The sequence below is a fragment of the Puma concolor genome, chromosome C1 (assembly GCF_028749965.1).
Source record: "Puma concolor isolate L17-30 chromosome C1, mPumCon1.1.hap2, whole genome shotgun sequence".
Lineage (NCBI taxonomy): Eukaryota > Metazoa > Chordata > Mammalia > Carnivora > Felidae > Puma > Puma concolor.
Window position 1 is genome coordinate 164,522,334 of NC_141674.1, and position 23,421 is coordinate 164,545,754.

The 23,421-nt window shown below is 37.4% G+C and overlaps 1 protein-coding gene across 2 annotated transcripts in view; it reads right to left on the reverse strand.

Moving 5' to 3' along the window:
• Window positions 1–23,421, reverse strand: part of ATF2 (activating transcription factor 2) — an 82,453-nt gene that overhangs the window by 44,275 nt on the left and 14,757 nt on the right. For both annotated transcript variants that reach the window (XM_025912567.2, XM_086718935.1), the window contains exons 2-5: window positions 23,188–23,304; window positions 22,107–22,207; window positions 7,667–7,741; window positions 5,735–5,804 (exon numbers count right to left, since the gene is read on the reverse strand). In XM_025912567.2, coding sequence (XP_025768352.1) covers window positions 5,735–5,759 — 25 coding nt within the window. In that variant the 5' untranslated portion in view covers window positions 5,760–5,804; window positions 7,667–7,741; window positions 22,107–22,207; window positions 23,188–23,304. The remainder of the gene's footprint in view (window positions 1–5,734; window positions 5,805–7,666; window positions 7,742–22,106; window positions 22,208–23,187; window positions 23,305–23,421) is intronic.

Consider the following 23,421-nt stretch of genomic DNA (forward strand, 5'->3'; position numbering starts at 1 on the left):
CATATAAATTTCATTTGGATACTAAAAACAGACCACTACTGTTTTTTTCTTTTTTTTGCTTTATCATAGTAGAAATATATATTCCATGGTACAATGACTTCTGAGGAAAGCACTGTATTGACCCAGACTTCAGGTTACTTACCACTTTTAAAATGAGAATTCTCTTATAAAAATATTATTCCCGGACAAATTAAGAAGTAAATCAGGTTCTTTATGTTACCACGTTAAAAAAGAATGCTTTTGTTATAATCCAACAAAGAAATAGCAACCAATATAATAAAGTAGTTCATTTTAAAATAAAATTATGTCTGGACATCAACCTTTATGAAGATGCTCCTTATCGAGCAACAATTATAACTGAAAATAGGGAGCACTTATATTTTATTTCAGGGCAATAATTATAAAATGCCACATTAAGAGATATAAACTCTCTGTTCTACATCCTTATAAACGGGAATGTTAAAATTATACGTATTTGAACTCAGTTCCCCTAAACCATCAAAATGGATTCCTTCTCTTGTAGAAATATTACTCCTGAATAAATTAAGAAGTAGATCAGGTTCTTTATGTTACCATATTAAAAAAAAATGCTTCTTGTAATTCAGTGAAGAAATAGCAATCAATATAACAAACCAGTTCATTTTATAATCCAGCTCTTTCCCACTCAAGTGCTATCTTACTATTGCTTTATCATTATAAGAATTACTCCCAAATTTGGAGGAAGAAGTAGCTGTCTTTTCATAGACTGCTGAATAACTGCTCTTAGAGAATGAACATACGTGTAGAATCTACTAGCATATTTAATTACCTTACATTAGAATTTAAATATACATGTATTACATTCCACACTAAAAGTACCTTAAAGCAAGATTCACTTTATGTCCAAAGAACCTAACAATGTAATTTCTCCCATGAAGGCAATAATTAAACATTTGTGAATAAATGCATTTTGGTAGAGGTCATAATTAACAGATAAGAACATGGGAAGTTATCTCCTAGGAACTTATTCTACCACTATCCCCTGCCGGGATTGGTTCGACCACAAATATCCAAATCAAAGAGCAACTACATATAGAACTGCACGAATTGTATAAAACATGTGAAAATGGCACCAAATTTAATCCTAAGTAAAAAAGAACAGTTAAAAGAACCCTAAAAACCATTTAGGATCATGTGACTATTAAAAGGGGGAGAACAAGAAATATGAATTTATGAAGTCTCACATATGATCTACAGATCAAATTTACGAAAATGCTATTTATTAAGAGATTTTTGATCAGATATTATTGATGTACATGGATAAAATACATTGAAACTGGTACCTGATATAGGGGAGTTGAACCTTAGCTATCACCTGAGGTAATTTATTTACCTTTAACTAGAAACTTAAAAAAAATGTCAACAGTCATCTTGTCAAAAGGCAGTCACCAGGAAAGGACAGATATATCTATAGATAGATGAATATATATCTATGTATATGAATGAAATAAATTATTTTTTCAACAAATGCTTATAAAATAGCTACTACATGCTAAGTTAAAATTTTTGCAAAATCTATTTGAACCGTTTTCTGAGCCAAATTAAAAAGTTTATTTTGAAAGTAAGTTTTATAGAAAAATTATGATACTACTAGTAATAACAACATACTGAATTCATAATTTCTTTCTCCCAGGCAATTCAGAGTACAACCCCAATGCAAACTGTTACACATGTACACAGCATTTTGCTAAACAACAAGGCTTTGAGCATACAGCTGAATAAAATGGAAAGGCAGTCAAGAAAAGTAGGATAAGATAACCATCTCTCTTAAAAAGTTAAAAAGGGTTGGGGCGCCTGGGTGGCACAGTCGGTTAAGCGTCCGACTTCAGCCAGGTCACGATCTCGCGGTCCGTGAGTTCGAGCCCCGCGTCAGGCTCTGGGCTGATGGCTCAGAGCCTGGAGCCTGTTTCCGATTCTGTGTCTCCCTCTCTCTCTGCCCCTCCCCCGTTCATGCTCTGTCTCTCTCTGTCCCAAAAATAAATAAAAACGTTGAAAAAAAAATTTAAAAAAAAAGTTAAAAAGGGTAACCTGACAGATGGAAGGGAGGTAAACCAGTTGCTTCTATAAGGAATTTAAGCTCTGATATCTGAGAAATCTGTTTCTAAGGCTTGAACACTTACCAGAACTAACTTCCTAAGAAGTCAGTCATTCTGCATTTAATACATGCATTCACATCCATGATATAGATTATTAACAGATTAAATAGGTACAACTAAGTTATAAAACCATCAGACCACTAGCTCATCTTACTTTTTTACTAGTTGAAGAAATCTACTCAACATCAGAAAGTTATACACACATACTCACATTAACATACCTCCAGTGACACTTTAGACTGAATAAAATCAATCTTAATTTCCTTTGCAAAACAGCTTATAATGTATAAACATTCTACCAAAGAGATAATTTTCAATGAAAGCATCACCAAAAGCAAAGCTATTACCAATAAAATAGAAGAGTTCCCATGTTAAATGAATCTTTCACTAAATTATCTCACTTTGTCTCTTTCACCAAATTCAGTGGAACATCACTTTAAAACAAATGCAATGAATGCAACTCTTTCTGTGAAATACATAATAGTGGCATATAAAAACATTTTTTAATTTTTTTTTTTTACATTTTTTAAAATTTATTTTTGAGAGACAAGAGCGAGACAGAGCACAAGTGGGGAAGAGGCAGAGAGAGAAGGAGACAGAGAATCTGCAGCGAGCTCCAGGCTCTGAGCTGTCAGCACAGAGCCTGACGTGGGGCTTGAGCTCACAAACTGCGAGATCATGACCTGAGCCAAAGTCGGACGCTTAACTGACTGAGCCACCCAGGCGCCCCTAAAAACATTTTTAATAGCAACAGTCAACAGTTAGTATTCTCTGCACTGATTTCTACTGGTCTCTCTCCAAAATAACAATATCAACAAAATATGTTTTAAGAAATTTAAAATCTATTTGAAAATTTAAATTTAAGTGCACTAAAGCTAAATTTCAAATTTGGAATAGTATCAATACTTATGACAAAAAATAACTTGTACTACATTACCACCACTAAATTGGTACTTCTAAAATCAATTTTTATATGAATTTTCCATTTCCTAGGAAATACTAGTCATAAAAAATTCTGAGAAGTGTAGTTTTTATAGCTTTCTTGAATTTATAGAAAAATGAATATCAAATATATCTCCAAAATATATGTCAAATCAGTCTATTTCTCTGTATTTCCACTATTAGCATGTAGACAAAGACACCATTATCTCTCACCTAACAGCTGTCAGTCTACTCCCCGTTTGCACTCTTAGCTCAGTAATGGCTTTTCATCACTCTGAATAAAGCCCAAATACCTGATCACAGTCGACAGAGTCCTATAGGGTAGGACTCTTTTTTCTACTTGACAGCATCTCTTACCCTTATTTATCCTTGTTGGTCACTACATGCTCCAGCCACAATAGTCATCTTTCTGTTTTTAAACACACCCAAACCCTTTCCCTCCTTAGGACCTTTATATTTGCTGTTCCTTCAGTTTAAAAACTCTTCCTCCAGGGTCTGCTCCCACATTTTCACGTTTTAATTAAAATGTCACCTTATCAGAGAGGCACAACCTGTCTAAATAGCACCAACCCTGGCTCAGCATCATCAGATATCAGGCAAATTAAGATCATAATGAGATACAACTACATCCTCACCAGAGTGACTAAAATTAAAAGACTATCCAAAGCAATCTTCAAAAGGAGAAAGAACTAAATTGGTGAACTTCCCTTTCCTGACTGGAAGCATTATTATAAAGCTAGAGTAATTAAGATATTGTGTATACTATAAAGTTGACAAACTGATGAAAGGAACAGAGTAGACTGCTCAGAAACAGACCTACAGTTACACAGTGATTTGATTTTCAACGAAGGAGTTGAAGCAAATTAATAGAGAAAGAAAAACCTTTTCAACAAATGATGCTGAAAAATCACATGGAAAAAAGTGAGCTTGAATTCCTACCTCACACCAGTATATACATATACAAAAACGAGTTCAAGATGAAACAGAGACCTGAATGAAAAAACAAGCTTTCAGAAAAATAAAGAATACCTTTGTGACCTAAAGGTAGGCAAAGATTTCTTAGACAAGATTTCTTAGAAAGCAACAACCATAGAAGAGAAAAAGTTAACACATTAGACTTCACTAAAATTAGAAAGACTTGTTCAAAAGCTTTTATCATGAAAATTAAGATGCCAACCAGACTTAGTAGAGAAACTATTTGACAATGGACTGGTATCCAGGATGGCAACCGTCCAACAAGCACACGAATAAGTGCTCATCTTTTCATCAAAGAAATGCAAATTAAAACTACAGGATATACAATAAAAATGGCTAAAATGAGAAGACCAACACAACACCAAATGTTGGCAAAGATATGGCACAACCAGACCTCTTATACACTCTTGGTAAGAATGTAAAGTGGTGCATCCATTTTTGGAAGACAGTTTGGCAATTTCTTAAAAAAGTAAATACATATCTATCATATGATCCCACCACTACATTCCTATGCATTTACCCAAGAGAAAAGAAAGCATTCATCCATACAAAAGACTTGTACACAAATATTTACACCAGTTTTATTTGTAATAACTGAAAACTGGAAATAAGCCAAATGTCCACATTTAATAATGAAATATTACTCATCAACGAAAAAGAACTTATTGGTTACATAACATGGGAAATCACAAATTAATTATATGGAACAAAAGATGCCAGATAAAAGTACAGACTGTATGACTCTATATAAAATTCTAGAAAATGTGAACTAATCTATAGGGATATAAGGCAGAATAGTGGTTTACAATGGTAGGAGGGATAACAAACGGAGGGATCACAAATGGGCATGAAGAAACTTTTGGTGTGATGAGTATGTTCACTATCTTAATTATGGTGATGGTCTTATGAGCATATACATGTTAAAACATGAAATTGTACATTATAAGTATGTGCAGTTTATTGTATGTCAAATTATGCAATTTAAAATGTCAACTAAAGAAAACAAATAACAACCAATGAAACACAAATGCTTATTTATGATCTACAGTTTGTATCGTTAAGTACTCTGTAATTTGACTACACATTAAATTTATCCTTTTACTGGTGTCTATAAAGTTAGAATTATCATAATAGCAATAGATTAATAATGTAATAGCCTGTTAAAAACACCGAAATATTATTTTTTGAAACAATGCTGATTTTTCTGAAAATACTTTCACACATGCTCTGTAGTGAAAATGTTAGACTTAAGTACATTAAGAACATTAATGCATTAGTGATATTGTCAGAGGTAAGTATTAATTTTATGAGTTCAGCAAGTAAAATAATCTTCAAGCAAGATAATGTATATTTCATTTCCAATTAAGCAAATTACAATGATTTTTAGCCAATAATGGTCAAATGAAAATACTTTTAAGCCCTGGATTTCATCTAGGTATCCACCTTTCCATTACAGGAATTTTAACTTTTTTTCCCCATATTAGATTGTGTATTTTAAAATTCAAATATTCTATTCAGAAAAATGAAGAATTTCTTCTCAAAAATTTTCTAGGTTATTTTTATTCGAACTCCAAAATTTTACAAAAAATTGCAGGAAAATCCTTTTCATGACAACAAAAACTGTCATCAGTGTTTTAATAAATGTGACTATACAAAATGATTTAAAGTAATTTATATATTACCTGGCCACATCCAGGGGCAGTGCATAGAAAGGGTTTGTCATCACTCATATTCCACAGGTCCTTGTATTGCCTATAATAAAACATTAAGAGATGACTTAACATTTTACAGTACAGATTTTTAAAGAATAATTTAAAATGTAGTATTATATGATTTTCACTAAGCTTATTACCTTTTCTACTTCAATGTGAACTAAACATTTTTACTGATATTTTAGCCCTATTTCCCTTTCATCTTCAATTTTTTTTTTTAAAGTTTCTTTATTTTTGAGAGACAGAAAGAGCAGCAAGGCAGCTGCAGAGGAGAGAGGGAATCCCAAGTAGTCTCTGCTGTCATCATGACATGAGCCAAAATCAAGGGTCGGGGACACTTAATCGACTGAGCCACCCAGGTGCCCCCCCTTCCATTTTCTTATAATGAGTAGACAAATACATGCAGCATGCAGATTTTACACTACAAAAGGAAAAGGTCAGGAACCTGGGTCTGTCAGGCTAAATTTTTCCTGTTCAACAGTTTAAGTGAAGAATTAATGAAACAATTAGAAAATCATCACTTTAATCCCCAATGAAATAATGGATCTAGACCAGGTCACCAATGTCTGATGAAACCATCAGCAAAAAAGGTGATGGGAAACAGGCCAACCTTAACATCACTAAGAATGGGACAATCAGACATTATGCACAAGAAACTAGTCCAGGGAGGCAGGGTGTGTGTGTGTTGGTGGTGGGGGGGGGGTGGGGGGGTGGAACGGGGTGTCAAACCTGAATCTAACTGAGCATCTCTAGATCCAGCTACAGGAAATATAGGAGGTAGAAAAACCTGTGAAAACAATCTGGAAGCAGTCAGCCAAATTCTATAGGACAAAGCCCTAGTCACTTCAACAAATAAATATCATGGAGTACACAAGAAGAGAGGAAGTAGACAGGAACTGTTATAAATTAGAGGAGATTTAATAAATCTCCTAAATATTAACTACATGTAAATCCTCTTTTGGATCCTGATTTGAACAAAATAACTAAAAAAATTTTTTGAGTCAAGATTATTTTCCTATTTTTGATTTAGACTTAAAGTTCCCAATCACTCCTATCAACTTGTAGGTTTTCAATGTTTTGGCCTTCTTTCTAAAAATTACATATAACTGGGGCACCTGCGTGGCTCAGTCGGTTAAGCATCCGACTTCGGCTCAGGTCATGATCTCATGGTTCGTGGGTTTGAGCCCTGCATCGGGCTCTGTGCTGACAGCTCAGAGTCTGGAGGCTGCTTCGCATTCTGTGTCTCCCTCTCTCTCTGCCCCTCCCCCACTCATGCTCTGTCTCCTTCTGTCTCAAAAATAAATAAACATTAAAAATTTTTTTTAAAAATTACATATAACGGTGTTTGACTCAGCTAAAAATTCAGTAACATTGTTCTTTTTTTCAATATTAGCTTGTTAAGCCTTCAGAGTAATGTTTCCCAAAGCATATTCAACAGGGATGACAGCAGCTACTATAGAAACAAGGTATGTAATCAAACAAATTTGGGAAATGCTGGAGGACTTTTTTTTTTTTTTTTTAGGACTTTTTTTCTTTAGGACTTTTAAAGCCTTTAATATGTTCAAGTGAAATGACTAAAGGAGCACCTAGAATATGGCATTTTTGCCACATTCATTTGCTATTTGAAATCCTTTTTTATGTAACATCTCATGGAACTAGTATTATCTGACACTGTAGAAATCAAACCCTAAAATATGTTTATGTTTGTCATAGTTATATGTATTTTAATGCTCCATTTGATACTTTAAAAACACAACAGGAGTATCAGCTAAACTAATATACCGGATAAGTGTTTTCTTTTAATAGAAAAAAATATTGAAATATTTACCTAGAAATAACTATGAAAATTTTTATAACCTAAAATATGAAAATGGCTAAAAACCCCAAATACTGCATACATACCTGGCAGAATTCACATGTAACTTGAATTTCATAAGTTGAACAACTTATCACGTCCTCTTTTTCATGGCAAGGATACTGAAAAACAAAATAGTTTTCACACTGTTAAAAATAGTTTTGAAACATTTGAATAATATTGAAATATTGAAATATTTGAATAATTATTACTTTGTAATACTGTCACCCCCAAAGCCTGTCACTATTAAGAATCTTTATAATAGGTAAGAGTAGTGCTCCTACAATAGGAATACCCATATAAATGCCTCAAACATAGGATCTATATATCCAACTCCACCACAGAGGATAAAAGGAGAAAAAACATTTAATTCAGCTCTTAGGGCTATAGTTGAAAGGAAGCTACTAAAAGAGTAAAAATTCTGGTTTTGGGAGTCTGATGAGAAAGAGGAGATCTAGCACTTCAGAATATCCATTTGGAAAGTTTTTAACTTCTTAAAATATAGTCAGAGGTGATCAAGTTCTCAGCCTAATTCACCAAAATCTATTTGTCCCATAATATTGTTGATCTATATAAGCATCTCTCTGTTTCACAACTTTATAACTTATTTATTTGATACCAGTTTGAGAACAAGTACAACATGTTGGAACTATCCAGGTCAGTGGCCCATTTTCTTTTATTAAAAAAAAAATTTTTTTAACATTTATTTATTTTTGAGAGAACAGAAACAGAGTGTGAGCGGGGGAGGGACAGAGAGAGAGGGAGACACAGAATGCGAAGCAGGCTCCAGGCTCTGAGCTGTCAGCACAGAGCCCGATGTGGGGCTCAAACTCACAAACTGTGAGATCATGACCTGAGCCGAAGTTGGATACTCAACCAACGGAGCCACCCAGGCGCCCTGAGTGGCCCATTTTAAAAACTCTGCTAGGGGAGCCTGGCTGGCTCAGTCAGAAGAGCATGCGACTTTTGATTTGGGGCTGTGAGTTTGAGTCCCACGTTCGGTGTGGAGATTACTTAAAAAAAAATAAAGAGGGGCGCCTGGGTGGCTCAGCTGATTAAACACCTGACTTCAGCTCAGGTCATTATCTCATGGTTCATGAATCTGAACCCCGAGTTGGGCTCTATGCAGACAGGTCAGAGCCTGGAGCCTGCTTTGGATTTTGTGTCTCCCTCTCTCTCTGCCCTCCCCAGCTCACTCTCTGTCTCTCTCTCAAAAATAAATAAACATAAAAAACAAAACAAAACAAAACAAAACTTAAAACAAAACAAAAACCCAAGCTCTGCTAATACTTCATCTTAGAATTACTAAAACCCCATCCAGTGGTGAACAAAGTATATGCTTTTTTTCAAGTTTACTTTGAGACAGAGCACGCGTGTGTGTGCACGCACGCTTGAGTGGGAGAGGGGCAGAAAGACAGAGACAGAGACAGAGAGGGAGGAAGGGAGGGAGGGAATCTCAAGCAGGCTCTGCACTGTCCGCACAGAGCCTGATGCAGGGCTCGATCTCACGAACCACAAGATCATGACCTGAGATCAAGAGTAGGAAGCTTAACAGACTGAGCCATCCAGGCACCCCCCAAAGTGACTATATACTTATCCAAATAAGCCAGTGATGCACAAAGAAAAATTTTTTTTCTAATTTTGCTTATAAATGTGGTAGCAAGAATGTCTTGCTCAGAAAAACTGGATAATTCCTGTGGGGAAATGTGTAAATAGCCACCGTTCTGAGTCTTGGGGTCAAGGGTGATCTGGTATAAGAGGGTAGGAAGACAGTTTTTTCCCTGGTTTCCAGGCAAAACTTGTATCTGGTAGGGTTCTATTCCTCTATTCACATCCAATTCTACCATGCTGTCTGTGAGAAAGGGAAAAGAACACCAGAATAATCTAAAGGAAATCTGTAAAAGTTCTGCTTCTCTTACTACCAGTAGAATGTGACCTTAATGAGGGCAAGGAACTTATCTTTGGCTTAACTACCTAAAACAGTGCCTATCTCACAATAGCATTTACTCATTAAATATTAAGGAATGAATAGTCATATGATGTGAACAAGTAAGTTTTGTCTACCTTAACAAACTCTTCTAAAACTAGTAAGAAAATGCAGTTATATTGCCATGAAAAATCAAAGCAATATTTAAATTCAGTTAAGTTCAAGAAACATTTAAACACCAAATACATGCCAAGACACAAAGATGAAAAAAGTCTCTGTGCCTGAGAAACTTTCAGTCTAGCAGAAGAAAGAGGAATACAGAAATATAATCTCAATTCCTTTGATAAGAACAAGAGTTAAAATACTATGACAATATACAGGGAGTGCAGGGACAAACCTGACAGTTCTAGAAATTAGAATTTCTAGAATGTCTAGAATTAGCCTGTGGTACCCTTCTCTCTCATCTCTTCCACTCCTGCACCATTACAACTGCCCCCTTCCTCTACAAAAGAAGTTCCTTACCTACATATCAGCCTACTTCCTAGCCAAACAATAAAAATTCCCATTCCTTATTACTATTTTCTAAAACCTCGCTGAGGTAGCTGTAAATACAACAGATGAAGCACCTTGAGACATAAATGATGATATTTGCTCTGGGAGGTTTAAAAACTATCTCTTCCTTAAACTGAATCTCAAGCCTCTAAATCTAGCCTTATCTCCCTTTTACAGCAAGGTTGGAAATACGTTCATAGGGAAAGGAGGCTTTGTTCACTATAAATTGTTGGGACTTCAATGACTACAGATAGAGAATTGTTAATATACCACACAGCTCTCTGGCAAACATCCAAAACTACACTGGTAAGATAATTACTGTCACGAAGAAGACACAAGAGGATTGTAAGCAAAATTTAAAAGAAGTTCTTTGGTTTCTCTAATTTCACTCTTAACTCTTATTCTAACAGTCCTTTATCTTCCTTGCCCTCAGGATCCCATACCATTGGAGTTTCCTCTTTTCTTCTTTCAATCAACAAATACTTGAGCATCCACTTCCGGCTTGGCACTCTGCTAGATGCTAGGGATGTAGTGGGGAACTAAGATAGGTACCTGCCCTCAAGAAGCTTCCAGGATAGTGAGGAAGTTTACATCAGCTAATCTAGCATGCAACTCAGACTTCTTTCCAGGTTTCTAAGTCAATTCCACATGTAAACATGTATGTATGCCCTAAAATATATTTCTCTATTTCTTTGCTATATGGCATTTTATTTTAGAACCCCCAACCTTTTTTTTTCATGTTTATTTGAGAGAGAGAGAGAGAGAGAGAGAGAGAGACACGCATGCACGCACGCATGAGTGGGGGAGGGGCAGACAGTGGTGCTGTCAGCACAGAGACTGACACAGGGCTTGATCTTATGAGTGGTGAGATCATGACCTGTGCCAAAATGAAGAGTCAGACGCATACCAACTGAGCCATCCAGGTGCTCATAGAACCTCAACCTTCAACCTATACTTTGAATGTTGGTATACTTTGAATTTTGTTTGTTACAACAGAGCCAGAGCAATTTCCAGTATTAGATATCCTACATAAATTAGCAGTATTACAAAATTCTGAAAAACCTTTAAAGCAAAAGTCTGGGGTTCAGAAGAAGGCCATTGTTATTTCCTGATAATATGAACTAAATTACTCCTACTAAACTAGATATAGTAAGGAGCTTTAAATTTGCTCCCATAAAAATACAGACGAGCAAAAAGAAAAAAATAAAGTCACCCAAAAGACCATGATTTAGGGACAACTACTATTCAACATTCCAGAGTACATATTCCACAGTCTTATCAATGTATGGAGATATGTAGCTTTACAAACTGTACAAACAGTGTTATAACTTTCTTTAAATTGCAATCATCTAAATTCTGCTACATCATTAAATAGTAAGATCATTAAGTATTATATATAATTTTTAATTGTTATCTAGTATTCCATCATATGGTTGGGATATATTCATAATTAATTTTCTGTTAGTGGATTTTTTTTATCATCAACAAATATCTTTGGCAACAAATCTTTGTGGAGTATCTGTAATAATTTCCACGGGAACAATGTCTAAAAATGAAATTAAATTAGTATGTCAAAGAGCCCAGCACTTCTTCTACCATGTCTTCCTGGGCCAGTGGGAATACCCTGAAGAGGCCTACTGGAGCAGCTCAGGCTGGAGGCCGGAACTCCCGCAGTACCACATGCAGAATACCTGCAGGGATGTCCTGCTGGTAGGTAAGTGTTCCAGCTGGAAGCAACCCCTTCCAGGAGCCCAGATCCTGTGCTTTATTCTAAAAGCTGTGGGGCTGGGGCGCCTGGGTGGCGCAGTCGGTTAAGCGTCCGACTTCAGCCAGGTCGCGATCTCGCGGTCCGTGAGTTTGAGCCCCGCGTCGGGCTCTGGGCTGATGGCTCAGAGCCTGGAGCCTGTTTCCGATTCCGTGTCTCCCTCTCTCTCTGCCCCTCCCCCGTTCATGCTCTGTCTCTCTCTGTCCCAAAAATAAATAAAAGTTGAAAAAAAAAAAATTAAAAAAAAAAAAATAAAAGCTGTGGGGAAAAAAGTTCGCTGAGGAATGCATTTAAGCACAAAGTGATGAAATGACTGCTTCCAAGTCTCAAGAAAACACTTTTCTCCAGCCAAATGGCTTTTAGATATTTCAGACCTTTCCTGTGGTCTGGTCCTATAACCAATATTCTACAGAAATTGATGAGTTTCTACTCAGGTAAGGAAACTGGGTGAAGGCCATTATTAAACAATAATGGCCTGATTCTTTTGGTAAAGTGTTTTTTATGTTTAAGACAAAAAAAAAAAAAATGTTACCACCAAATATAACTCTTTCCTAAGTGAATTACTAGTGTTGCTACACCTGGAATATTATGCTTGTTTTATTTACTGAATGTTTCTTTACGTTTTGGGAAGGAAAACATTTTTGTTTGTTAAAAAACTGGGGGCACCTGGGTGGCTTAGTCGGTTAAGCGTCCAACTCTGGGTTATCGGTGCAAGTCTTTATCTCACAGTTCATGGGATCAAGCCCAGCGTCAGGCTCTCTGCTGACACTGTGGAACCTGCTTGGGATTCTGTTTCTCCTTCTCTCTCTGCTCTTCCCCTATTCTCTCTCTCTCTCAAAATAAATACACTTTTAAAAAATTGAATATTTGTAATTTGTTGTTCCTGAGATTTTTTATACCATAACAAAACTTGTTCTTTTCTCATGAATTTACAGTTTCTAAATGAAGACAAGCAAGTATAAAACTGGGGAAGAATAGACTTTATTAATCAAACGATGTCTTGATTTTTCTAAATGAGAAGATTGTTTTATTTGTAACACTAAACATGGGAGCAGTTTCTTAGAAAACTTGTTTGGAAAGATTCATAGTGTATTATGTATCAGATTACCCTATCCTATGTATGAAGATTTGATCTTTGTCTTAAGTTCCTCTACTTTATAGTTATACTGAAAAAAATTAATATACTACATTATTTCATGTCTTTAAAAAATGTTTAAATGTGAGGGGTGCCTGGGTGGCTCAGTTGGTTGGGTGTCCAACTTCGGCTCAGGTCATGATCCATGGGTTTGAGCCCCACATCGGGCTCTGTGCTGACAGCTCAGAGCCTGGAGCCTGCTTTGGATTCTGTTGTCTCCCTCTCTCTCTGTCTCTCTCAAAAAAAAATAAACATTAAAAAAAATTTTTTTTTAAATGTTTAAATGTGATCTTAGAACACTGCAAATGATTTAAAAAAATAATGTGAAAATACTACAACCTAAATGAATTCTTAATGTCACAAGTGTTTAATGATGTGCTTTTGATTTAATTTGGGACACTTTTAAAAGGATACTTTGTGTTTGTAATCATCTTTGATGAGTTTGGAAATAAACTTTCTGCTTAATTAAAAAAACAATAAAAACAAAAAAAACAATTAAAAATTACTGTATCAAAGTGAAAGCATATTTTTAAGACTTGATTTACACTGTTAACTGCCCTCCAATATAGAGTACTGATTTCTCCTTTACCAGTAGTGTACAGAAAGACCTCATTTCTTCACACCCATACCAATAGTGAATATTACTTTTTAACATTTTTGTCAGATTACTGGAACAAAACCCTAATTTTAAAGTTGCATATTTTGACACACTTAGGTTACAATTTTTCATATATATAATTATTATTTGTAGTTCTGTGAAATGTTTACATTGCCCATTCTTAAAAAAATAAAATCTTAGTCCAAAATTCTCTCTTGACTATAGATCATAGGCTTTCTTATCACACAGATTTCTGATCATGTACCTTATTGTATTCCTGATCTAGTCCTGACTACCTAACCTACAAATGAGGTCCCAAAGGGTGAAATGACTTACTGCTAGGTAAAAAATGGGACAAAAACATTTTTAATGCTAGACTGTACCTGCCAGCTGGTATGCCTTGCTATACTATGTTTATCAACTGTTACGCCTTGCTATCCTATGCCTACCAACAATCTAGAAATTTTATGTAAACCATCTTTTTTTTTTTTTTTTTTTAAATTTTTTTTTTCAACGTTTATTCATTTTTGGGACAGAGAGAGACAGAGCATGAACGGGGGAGGAGCAGAGAGAGAGGGAGACACAGAATCGGAAACAGGCTCCAGGCTCTGAGCCATCAGCCCAGAGCCCGACGCGGGGCTCGAACTCACGGACCGCGAGATCGTGACCTGGCTGAAGTCGGACGCTTAACCGACTGCACCACCCAGGCGCCCCCCATCTTTTAAACATAGTATAGAAAGACTCTTCTAGGACTTCCAGAATTATTCAACAGAACTATTATCAAATAAAATCACACATAATATGAGATGCCAATAAGAAAATAGTAAAGAACACTTCCAGGAACAATGAACAGAAGAAAATGGGAGAAATTAACTACCAAACATTTCTTATAACTTAAAATTAATATGGGGCGCCTGGGTGGCTCAGTCGGTTAAGCGTCCAACTTCGGCTCAGGTCATGATCTCAGTTTGTGGGTTCAAGCCCCACATTGGGCTCTGTGCTGACAGCTCAGAGCCTGGAGCCTGCTTCAGATTCTGTGTCTCCCTCTCTCTCTGCCCCCCCCCCCACACACTCCGTCTCTCTCTCAAAAATAAATAAAACATTAAAATTAATATAAAAGCCAAGCCTCCAGAAAAAACATATATTTTGGTGTCTTCATGAGAGGCAGCTTGGACAGGCTATTGGGGAACAGACCAGCGTAGAGTGTCACAGCGTGGGCAGAGTGAGAAAGTTGTTCATGGCAATGGAAGGTGGCTGGAGGGAAGTCTGAGGAGGCAACCACATGAGGTAAGGAACAAAGATGGTATGAGTCTAGCACAGGATACCTGGGCCCAAGCTGGAGAACATCTAGATGATGATGAGAAGTGGGTGTGGTGGCAACAGGTGATTCATTATGTACAAATACAAGGAATGACAGAATAAGATATATCAAGGATGTGGGTGAAGGGAAATTTACACTATAGGTGAAGGTAATTATAATACAGAATGAATCCTGGCAATTAGATGAAATTTAGAGATATTGGTGTGAACTCTTGACTTTCAAAAGAGATATAAAGGTACAGAAATATAGACGATAAATATGTGTGTGTACATATCTGCATACATGTTCATGTATTTCCCTAGCTGTGTCTAGTGAGGGGGGCCTGAGAACACAGATACCCCCAAAGCAATACACCTACTAGGCACCCAGATCTTGATGTCTAAATACCATTCTCTACCAAAAGGAACCTGAGCTCTTTCAAGAATTGTCTGATTCCAGGGCTAGGGCAGGGCAAGTACAGGATGGCCCTTGAATATCTTGTGCAAGAAAATTAAGAAGGACTTACTTATGAATTTGGCCAGAAAGTGGCCAGATCTGAAACAATTTGAGAATCAAAATCAAAGATGATAGTAATGGATCATACTGTGAATAAAACAGGATCCCATTAATCCATACTGATACAAAAGAATAAACTCAGCATTTGATAAGACAGGATATTTATATCCTCTCAAAGTATTTCCTGATAAAATATATCTTAATTATAAAAACCTGGCAAATATTACCTTATTCAAATGATCCAAGTTAAAATTAGAAATAAGAAAAATCGATATGCAATAAGGACATAGCGTCATTTCCACGACAGTAAAACAAAGATACACACACCTGTATCTAATCTACACAATATCAGATACCTGTCTCTAATATTACACAACCCCAAATTGAGGTAAACTCTTCAAAATAACTGGACTTTAATCATCTAGTCACTAGTGCCCAAGTCACAAACTCAAGGAAAGACTTAGGAACTATTTCAGATTAAAAAAGACCAATGAGACATAACAACTGCAATGTGAATTCTAGACAAATCTTTTGGATTAGAACAGGCAGAACTTTTTTTTTTTTTAAGAGAGAGAGAGAAAGCACAAATGGGGTAGAGGGGCAGGGGTTGGGGAGGGGAGGGAGAGACAGAGAGAAAGACAGAGAAAGAGAGAGAGAGAGAGGCAGAGAGAGAGAGACAGAGAGAGAGAGAGAGAGAGAGAGAGAGAGAGAGAGAGAGAGAATCCCAAGCAGGCTCCATGCTCAGTATGGAGCCTGACGGGGGGCTTGATCACGACCTGAGCCCAAATCAAGAGTCGGATGCTAAGCCGATTGAGCCACCCAGGCACCCCACAACTGGTAAAACTTAAATGTGATATGCAGATTAGATGTAGCAATATTTCAATGCTAAATTCTTGGTTTTCAGGGCTGTATTGTGGTTTTGTAGAAGAATGTATTATTGTAGAAAATAAAGTATTTCGGGTAATGGGACGTAAGGCTGGCAACTTACTCTTAAATGGTTCTATACTAAAAAATTAAAAAAAGAAAAACTTATAGAAGGTATTTATAATGATATGCACTATTAATAACTCACTATATATCCATTATATAATTAGTATCACATGGTGTTTAGGAGTAGTTATGAGAAAAATACTACAAAACATGGATTCTCTAACAATTCTCTACTCATTTCTGGTTTATAACTTTCATGTTATAGAGATCAAAGAATAGAAAAATCACATCTGTATTGCAAGGTTAAGAGCAAAGAGAATCCTACTATGATAAAAATATTACCCTGTACCTGAATATTCAAAGAATGATATTAGACAATTATTTGTCTTATTAGTTCCTTTTTTTAAATATGAAATGAGTTAAGCAAGGTAAGATGATCCTATAGACTATAATACCACTACTCCCATGCTATATAGAACTCTATCATTCAAATGATTCAGCTGATAAAAACTACATGTTTTCTTAAATCTCTACCAAAAACAAATTAAGAAAGAAACCAATTTACTTCACAGAAAATAGCGTGGGTAAATGAAGCTTTAAAAATGGGACAGGGGGTGCCTGGTTAGCTTGATGGATAGAGCATGCGACTCTTGAGTTTGAGCCCCATGATGGGGTAGCGATTACTTAAAAATAAAATTTAAAAAAAAAAATGGGAGGGAGCAAGTCAATTTCTGGTGACTAACTTCAAAAAATCTCTAGATTCCTTTTTTTTTTTTTTAATGTTTATTTATTTCTGAGACAGAGAGAGACAGAGCATGAGTGGGGGAGGGGCAGAAGAGAGGGAGACACAGAATCAGAAGCAGGCTCCAGGCTCAGAACTGTCAGCACAGAGCCTGATGCGGGGCTCAAACTCACAACCCTAAGATCAAGTGTCCATACTCTCCTGAATGAGTTGGCCAGGCACCCCCAAATCTCTATGTTCTAAAATGTGAATTTTAGGGGCTCCTGGGTGGCTCAGTTGGTTGGGTGTTCGACTTCAACTCAAGTCATGATCTCGTGGTTTATGGGTTCGAACCCTGCGTCAGGCTCTGTGCTGACAATTCCGAGCCTGGAGCCTGCTTCGGATTCTGTGTCTCCCTCTCTCTTTGCCCCTCCCCTGCTTGTAACTCTCTCTCTCTCAAAAATAAATGAACATTAAAAAAAATAGTTAAAACAAAATTAAATAAAATGTTAATTTTACTGACCCTCTTAGCTACAGAACTGTAAATGTTGTAATTTCTTACCTTCAAAGCATGTACTCAAGTTTCAAAGCAGATTTCTAAAATACGGATAATACTAAATGTTACATACAACGTACAGCATTCCCAAGCATTTCAATTTTTTTTTTTTCAACGTTTATTTATTTTTGGGACAGAGAGAGACAGAGCATGAACGGGGGAGGGGCAGAGAGAGAGGGAGACACAGAATCGGAAGCAGGCTCCAGGCTCTGAGCCATCAGCCCAGAGCCCGACACGAGGCTCGAACTCACGGACCGCGAGATCGTGACCTGGCTGAAGTCGGACGCTTAACCGACTGCGCCACCCAGGCGCCCCCCCAAGCATTTCTAATACAACAAATTTATTTTGTAAAATGTATTTGGAAAACATTTGACTGCCTATTTTGTATCTTATACCATATTGAGAATAAGAGATATGGTCTTTGCCCTCAAAATCAGATTAGTAAGGGTAAACAAGTATAGTTCAGTGATGTAAGTATAATATATAATATTTACATTATACAATTCAGCAACATAATAATAAAGACATACACAGGCACTATGGGAACATAGGGGCTTAAGGAGTATACTGGAGCTGGCCACCTCTCCTCAGCACCCATACTGCCCTCTTAGAGAGTCTGATTACCAGTAAAGGGCAATCCTATAATATCCATGACCTTGACATACTTGCCTCAGGTGAATCAGGGGACACCTAACCAAGTTAAGCCAATCAGATTACCTCTTCAGGAAATTTGTAAAAAGAAAAAAAATCAGGCAAACAGAAGTGGGCACCAGAGATTCTAAATCATACTCAGGACTGGTGGACATTTATAGTCATGTTCATACTGATAAGAAATTAATGGGGGTGCCCGGGTGGCTCAGTTGGTTAAGCATCGACTTTGGCTAAGGTCATGATCTCATGGTTCGGGAGTTCGAGCCACGCATCCAACCCTCTGCTGTCAGCACAGAGCCCACTTCAGATCCTCTATCCCTCCTCTCTGCCCCTCCCCTGCTTGAGCACACATGTGCATCCTCTCTCTAAAATAAACATTAAAAAAAAAAAAAAATCAATGAAAGCCAGAACCAAGAGTAGGCACAGAAAAATAGAGATGAGAAAGCATGCAGCCAAGAAGAAGGAAAGCAGTTTCTGTGATGCCTGACTATGTTTTCTGTGGCTGAATTATGCAGGTCTTCTGTATTCTGAGCGTGAGCTCTTTTTTCTTTTTGAACCCTGAATTTATCCGATTAAGTTTCTATCCCCTAACCAAGACAAGTACCTGGCCAAATGTGGAGAGAGGGGCTGGGAAGACTACTACTGAAGGAAGAAATGACTGTGTGTAGTCTCAAAGGAAGAGGCATCAGCTAGTCAGGGATGATGTTTTCAGCAGAGAAGACAGCATGTAGAATCACAATAAAGCAGAGTACACTGAGGGAACGCTGGAGCCCTGAAATGTGGGATATAAGGTTGAAGGGAAGAGAGAGAAGGCCAGAAAGTGAAGCAAATCTTGAAGGGGCTTTATTATCCTGGTTAGGAGTTTGGATTCCACCCTCACCACCCCCATCCCACTGCCACTCTGAGGTTATAAATATAGGCCTGTGCTGAAATGTTGAACCAAGCAAGTTTTTCATATTTTCAAATGGTTGGGGGTAGGGGTGGGAGGAGAATAAGCAACAGAGACCACATGTGGCCCCTAGAAAGTCTAAAGGGCCCCTTGCTATCTAGCCCTTTAAAGAATAAGTCTGCTTAATCCCAGTATAAAAAATGGAAAGATTTTAAGATGATGAACTAGATAATCAAAGGGGAATTCTTGCAAGATCACTAATAGAAATGTGAAGGATGGATTAGAGAGGGCAAAACTATGCATAAGAAAGCCAGTACAAACTACTGCTAAATTCAGAAAAGAGAACGACGATTTGCACATCAGCAGTACCAGTCAAAATGAGAGCAAAGGACCAGTTATGAAAAAAACGTTCAGGATAAGGCTTCAAATCCATAACATTGTCTCCACACCTTTGCATGGACTGACCCCTGCCTCCTCCTACCCCAGTCTATGCTACCCCTTCATCTCCTTGGCTCCAGTTTTAGGTCGGCTTTTAATCAGCTCCATGTGGAGCCTAGAATGCTCTCATTTCCTACTCACCCATCTCTTTCTTAGTAAACACTGCTCACCTCCATCCACTAACCCCTTATACTCTGAAATTCAGATCACTCATTTACTTCATCCTTTAGTTAATAAATATTTATTGAGTACGTGTAAGAGGGGAGGAATTGTGTTAGGCTCCAGGATACAATGATACACAGTCCCTGCCCTCGTGGAATTTATGCTTTATGTAAAATACTTCTAACCAAATCAGGGTTTGAACATTTAAGTTCATCAAGTAGCTCAGAATTTATTTAACATATATTTCAGTGTGCAAGAAAAAGTTTGCCATCTTTTTTTCTCCTTAAAAAATTTCCTGTTTAGGGGAACCTGGGTGGCTCAGTCGGTTAAGCGTCCGACTTCACCTCAGGTCACGATCTCATGGTTTGTGAGTTCGAGCCCCACATCAGGCTCTGTGCTGGCAGCTCAGAGCCTAGAGCCTGAAGCCTGCTTCGGATTCTGTGTCTCCCTCTCTCTCTGCCCCTCCCTGCTCGCACTCTCTCTCTCAAAAATAAATAAACATTAAAAATTAAAAAAAAAAATTCCTTGGGGCGCCTGGGTGGCGCAGTCGGTTAAGCGTCCGACTTCAGCCAGGTCACGATCTCGCGGTCCGTGAGTTCGAGCCCTGCGTCGGGCTCTGGGCTGATGGCTCAGAGCCTGGAGCCTGTTTCCAATTCTGTGTCTCCCTCTCTCTCTGCCCCTCCCCCGTTCATGCTCTGTCTCTCTCTGTCCCAAAAATAAATAAACGTTGAAAAAAAAAAAAATTTAAAAAAAAAAAAATTCCTGCTTAAAACTTTTTACTTTTTCAGGGGCACCTGGGTATTTCAGTCAGTTAAGCGTCTGACTCTTCATTTTGGCTCAGGTCATGATCTCACAATTTGCAGGTTTGAGCCCGTGGACATACCAGGGTCCACACTGACAGTGCAGAGCCTCCTTGGCATTCTCTCTCTCTCTCTCTCTCTCTCTCTCTCTCTCTCTCTCTCTCTCTCCCCCTCTCCCCGGACCCCCCCCCCGGCCCTTCCCACATGCCTTCTCTCTCAAAGTAAGTAAATATATTAAAAAAAAGTTTTACTTTTTCAAACATAATACTTATATATATATGTGTATGTACATATATGCAGGTACATACACACACACACATATAAATATTTTCCAAATTTCATCAAAATTAGAGTAACTGTATTTTACACATGGTTTCACTTTCAGTCTGAACCTTCAGATTAAGGTACAACAGCACAGGCCAATCTGCTTGTGTATCTTGATGTATCTGACAAAGTCTACCACTAGACCATTATGTTTTAAAAGATCACATTTATTACATCAATATTTCCCTTCCATTTTTAAAAGCTATATTCCCAAACTATAAATGTCTTACAGCCAGAAACCACTGTACTTTGTATCTTTAACATCACCACACTGGGGCTGATACATAGAAGATGTTCAAAAAAGATGTATTTGAAGAACTATACAATTTCCTATTAATGTTTCTGTTCAGTACGAATAATCACTGAACTAAACTTAGTTGATTTAATTCAATCCAAAAGCAAATAAGTTTTGACATTTTAGTTAGCTTGTATTTAGTTAGCCTTAAAATGGGTAATACTTTTGGTCCAAAAAAATTTTGCAGTATAGAAAATACTTCGGGGGGCGCCTGGGTGGCACAGTCGGTTGAGCGTCCGACTTCAGCCAGGTCACGATCTCGCGGTCTGTGAGTTCGAGCCCCGCATCAGGCTCTGGGCTGACGGCTCGGAGCTTGGAGCCTGTTTCCAATTCTGTGTCTCCCTCTCTCTCTGCCCCTCCCCCGTTCATGCTCTGTCTCTCTCTGTCCCAAAAAAAAAAAAAAAAAAAAAAAAAAACGTTGAAAAAAAGAAAATACTTCGGGGAGCCTGGGTGGCTCATTTGGTGGAGCAGGTAACTCCTGATCTTGGGACCATGAATTCCCAAGTCCCATGATGGGCTTAGAGTTTACTTAAAAAAAAGAAAAGAAAATACTTCAAGGATTAACTATTGTTACTATCATTTATAAAATCTTCGGAGAATTAGGACTTTCATATGGGGGCCCTTTACTATAGAGGATTCCCTAGTCAGATAAGTTTAGGAGGCTCTGAGTTAAAATTTAAAAATTTAATGTAAGTCTTCAGTGTGCTTTATATGCAGTAATGCAATGTAGCTCCAAAAGGACATTTCCAACTTTGCTGAACCTCCAATTTATGTATGTATGTATTTATTTACTAAACACTATCAATAATATGATAGGACACTAGCATCCTGAGGATACTATCTAGAAGCATCTGTTGAAGTCAGTAATACTTGAGAGATAATCGCAAAATAAAGAACCACTTTTGCATAAAAGCTTAAAGTCTCTTACCTTTCTAGCTGGTGGGCCATGAGCTTTATTTGCTCTGCTGCCAGGAATCCTTCAGCTCTAATTAAGTAAGCAGTACTTCTCAAGTTTCCATCTATGTATCCCTAGGGCAAAGGAGAGGCAGAAAAGAGTGAACCCCTTACTCTGTGATAGCTAAGGAAACAGACGCATGCAGTTAAACTCCGATACAAAAAATGTTAAGTATTTACTTTATATTTTAAAATGTATGTAAAGTTGGCCTTCTGTTCCATTTTTTTCTGATATAAAAATTAAGGTTCCCTTCAAAAGTTTCAGTGCTCCAGGAAGGTGTTTATCCTATGGTCTCCTGTAACTCCCAGCAAAATGCCACCTATCCAGAGGTATAACAGTTTCAAGGATGGAAGTACAGCAACGGTGTCTTGGTGAAAGGGGAACAATGAAGCTTTTTACCACAACAGAAGGGAGAGGTAGTTATAGATGATAGGTGAAATGGCAGTGCTGAATCTGCTGAATCTTAAGAGTGGAGACGAAAAGTTTCTCCTGTGTCAGTGCTGCAACATAACATCAATGGGACCCAGTTCATATGCTTTTCATTTGGTAACAGCTTGATTTTTTTTATACCTGTATCAGTTGGATTAGGTTCAGCTATGAGTGACAGAAAACTCAAAATTAGCAATGGCATAAATGATTCAGAAGTTTTTTTCTCTCACACAAAAGCACAAGCGGTCTGGAACCATGATCATTAGGAACCCAGGCTCCTTCTATTTTGTGGTTTTGCCATCCTCAACATGTGGTGTCCACTTCATGGTTTAAAATAACTGCTTAAGGTCTAACCATAACATCTGCTGATCAGATAGCAGGAAGGAGAATGAGATGAGCAACAGCCTCCCTTAAGGAAACTTTCCAACAACTCACAGGAAACTTCTATTTACATTCCATATGCCAGAACTTAAGTCACACAGTTATACCTGAGAAATACATTCTTTATTTTGCCATATGCTCAGTTAAAAACTGGAGCATCTATAATAAAGAAAAAGAAGGAAATGAATATCGGTCAACATTTAGGCGTCACTCTCTCATTCTAAAACATAAGATGGTTCAATACCTTGTAGAGATGCCTTAGTAGTCCACTGAAGGGAGCTTTCGAAAGCAGAAAGTCCTGCCAGTGGACAAGGAGCAAGACCAGTGTTCGTGAGAACGTCTCTAAATATGCAAGGCCAATCTGTAGGTGACAAACAAGAGAAAAATCTGAGTAACAGAAAAACAATGTAAGAGCAAAGAAACAACCTAAACAGTTGTGGTTTGGGAAGAAAAAGTCACATAAGCAGTCCACAAAACT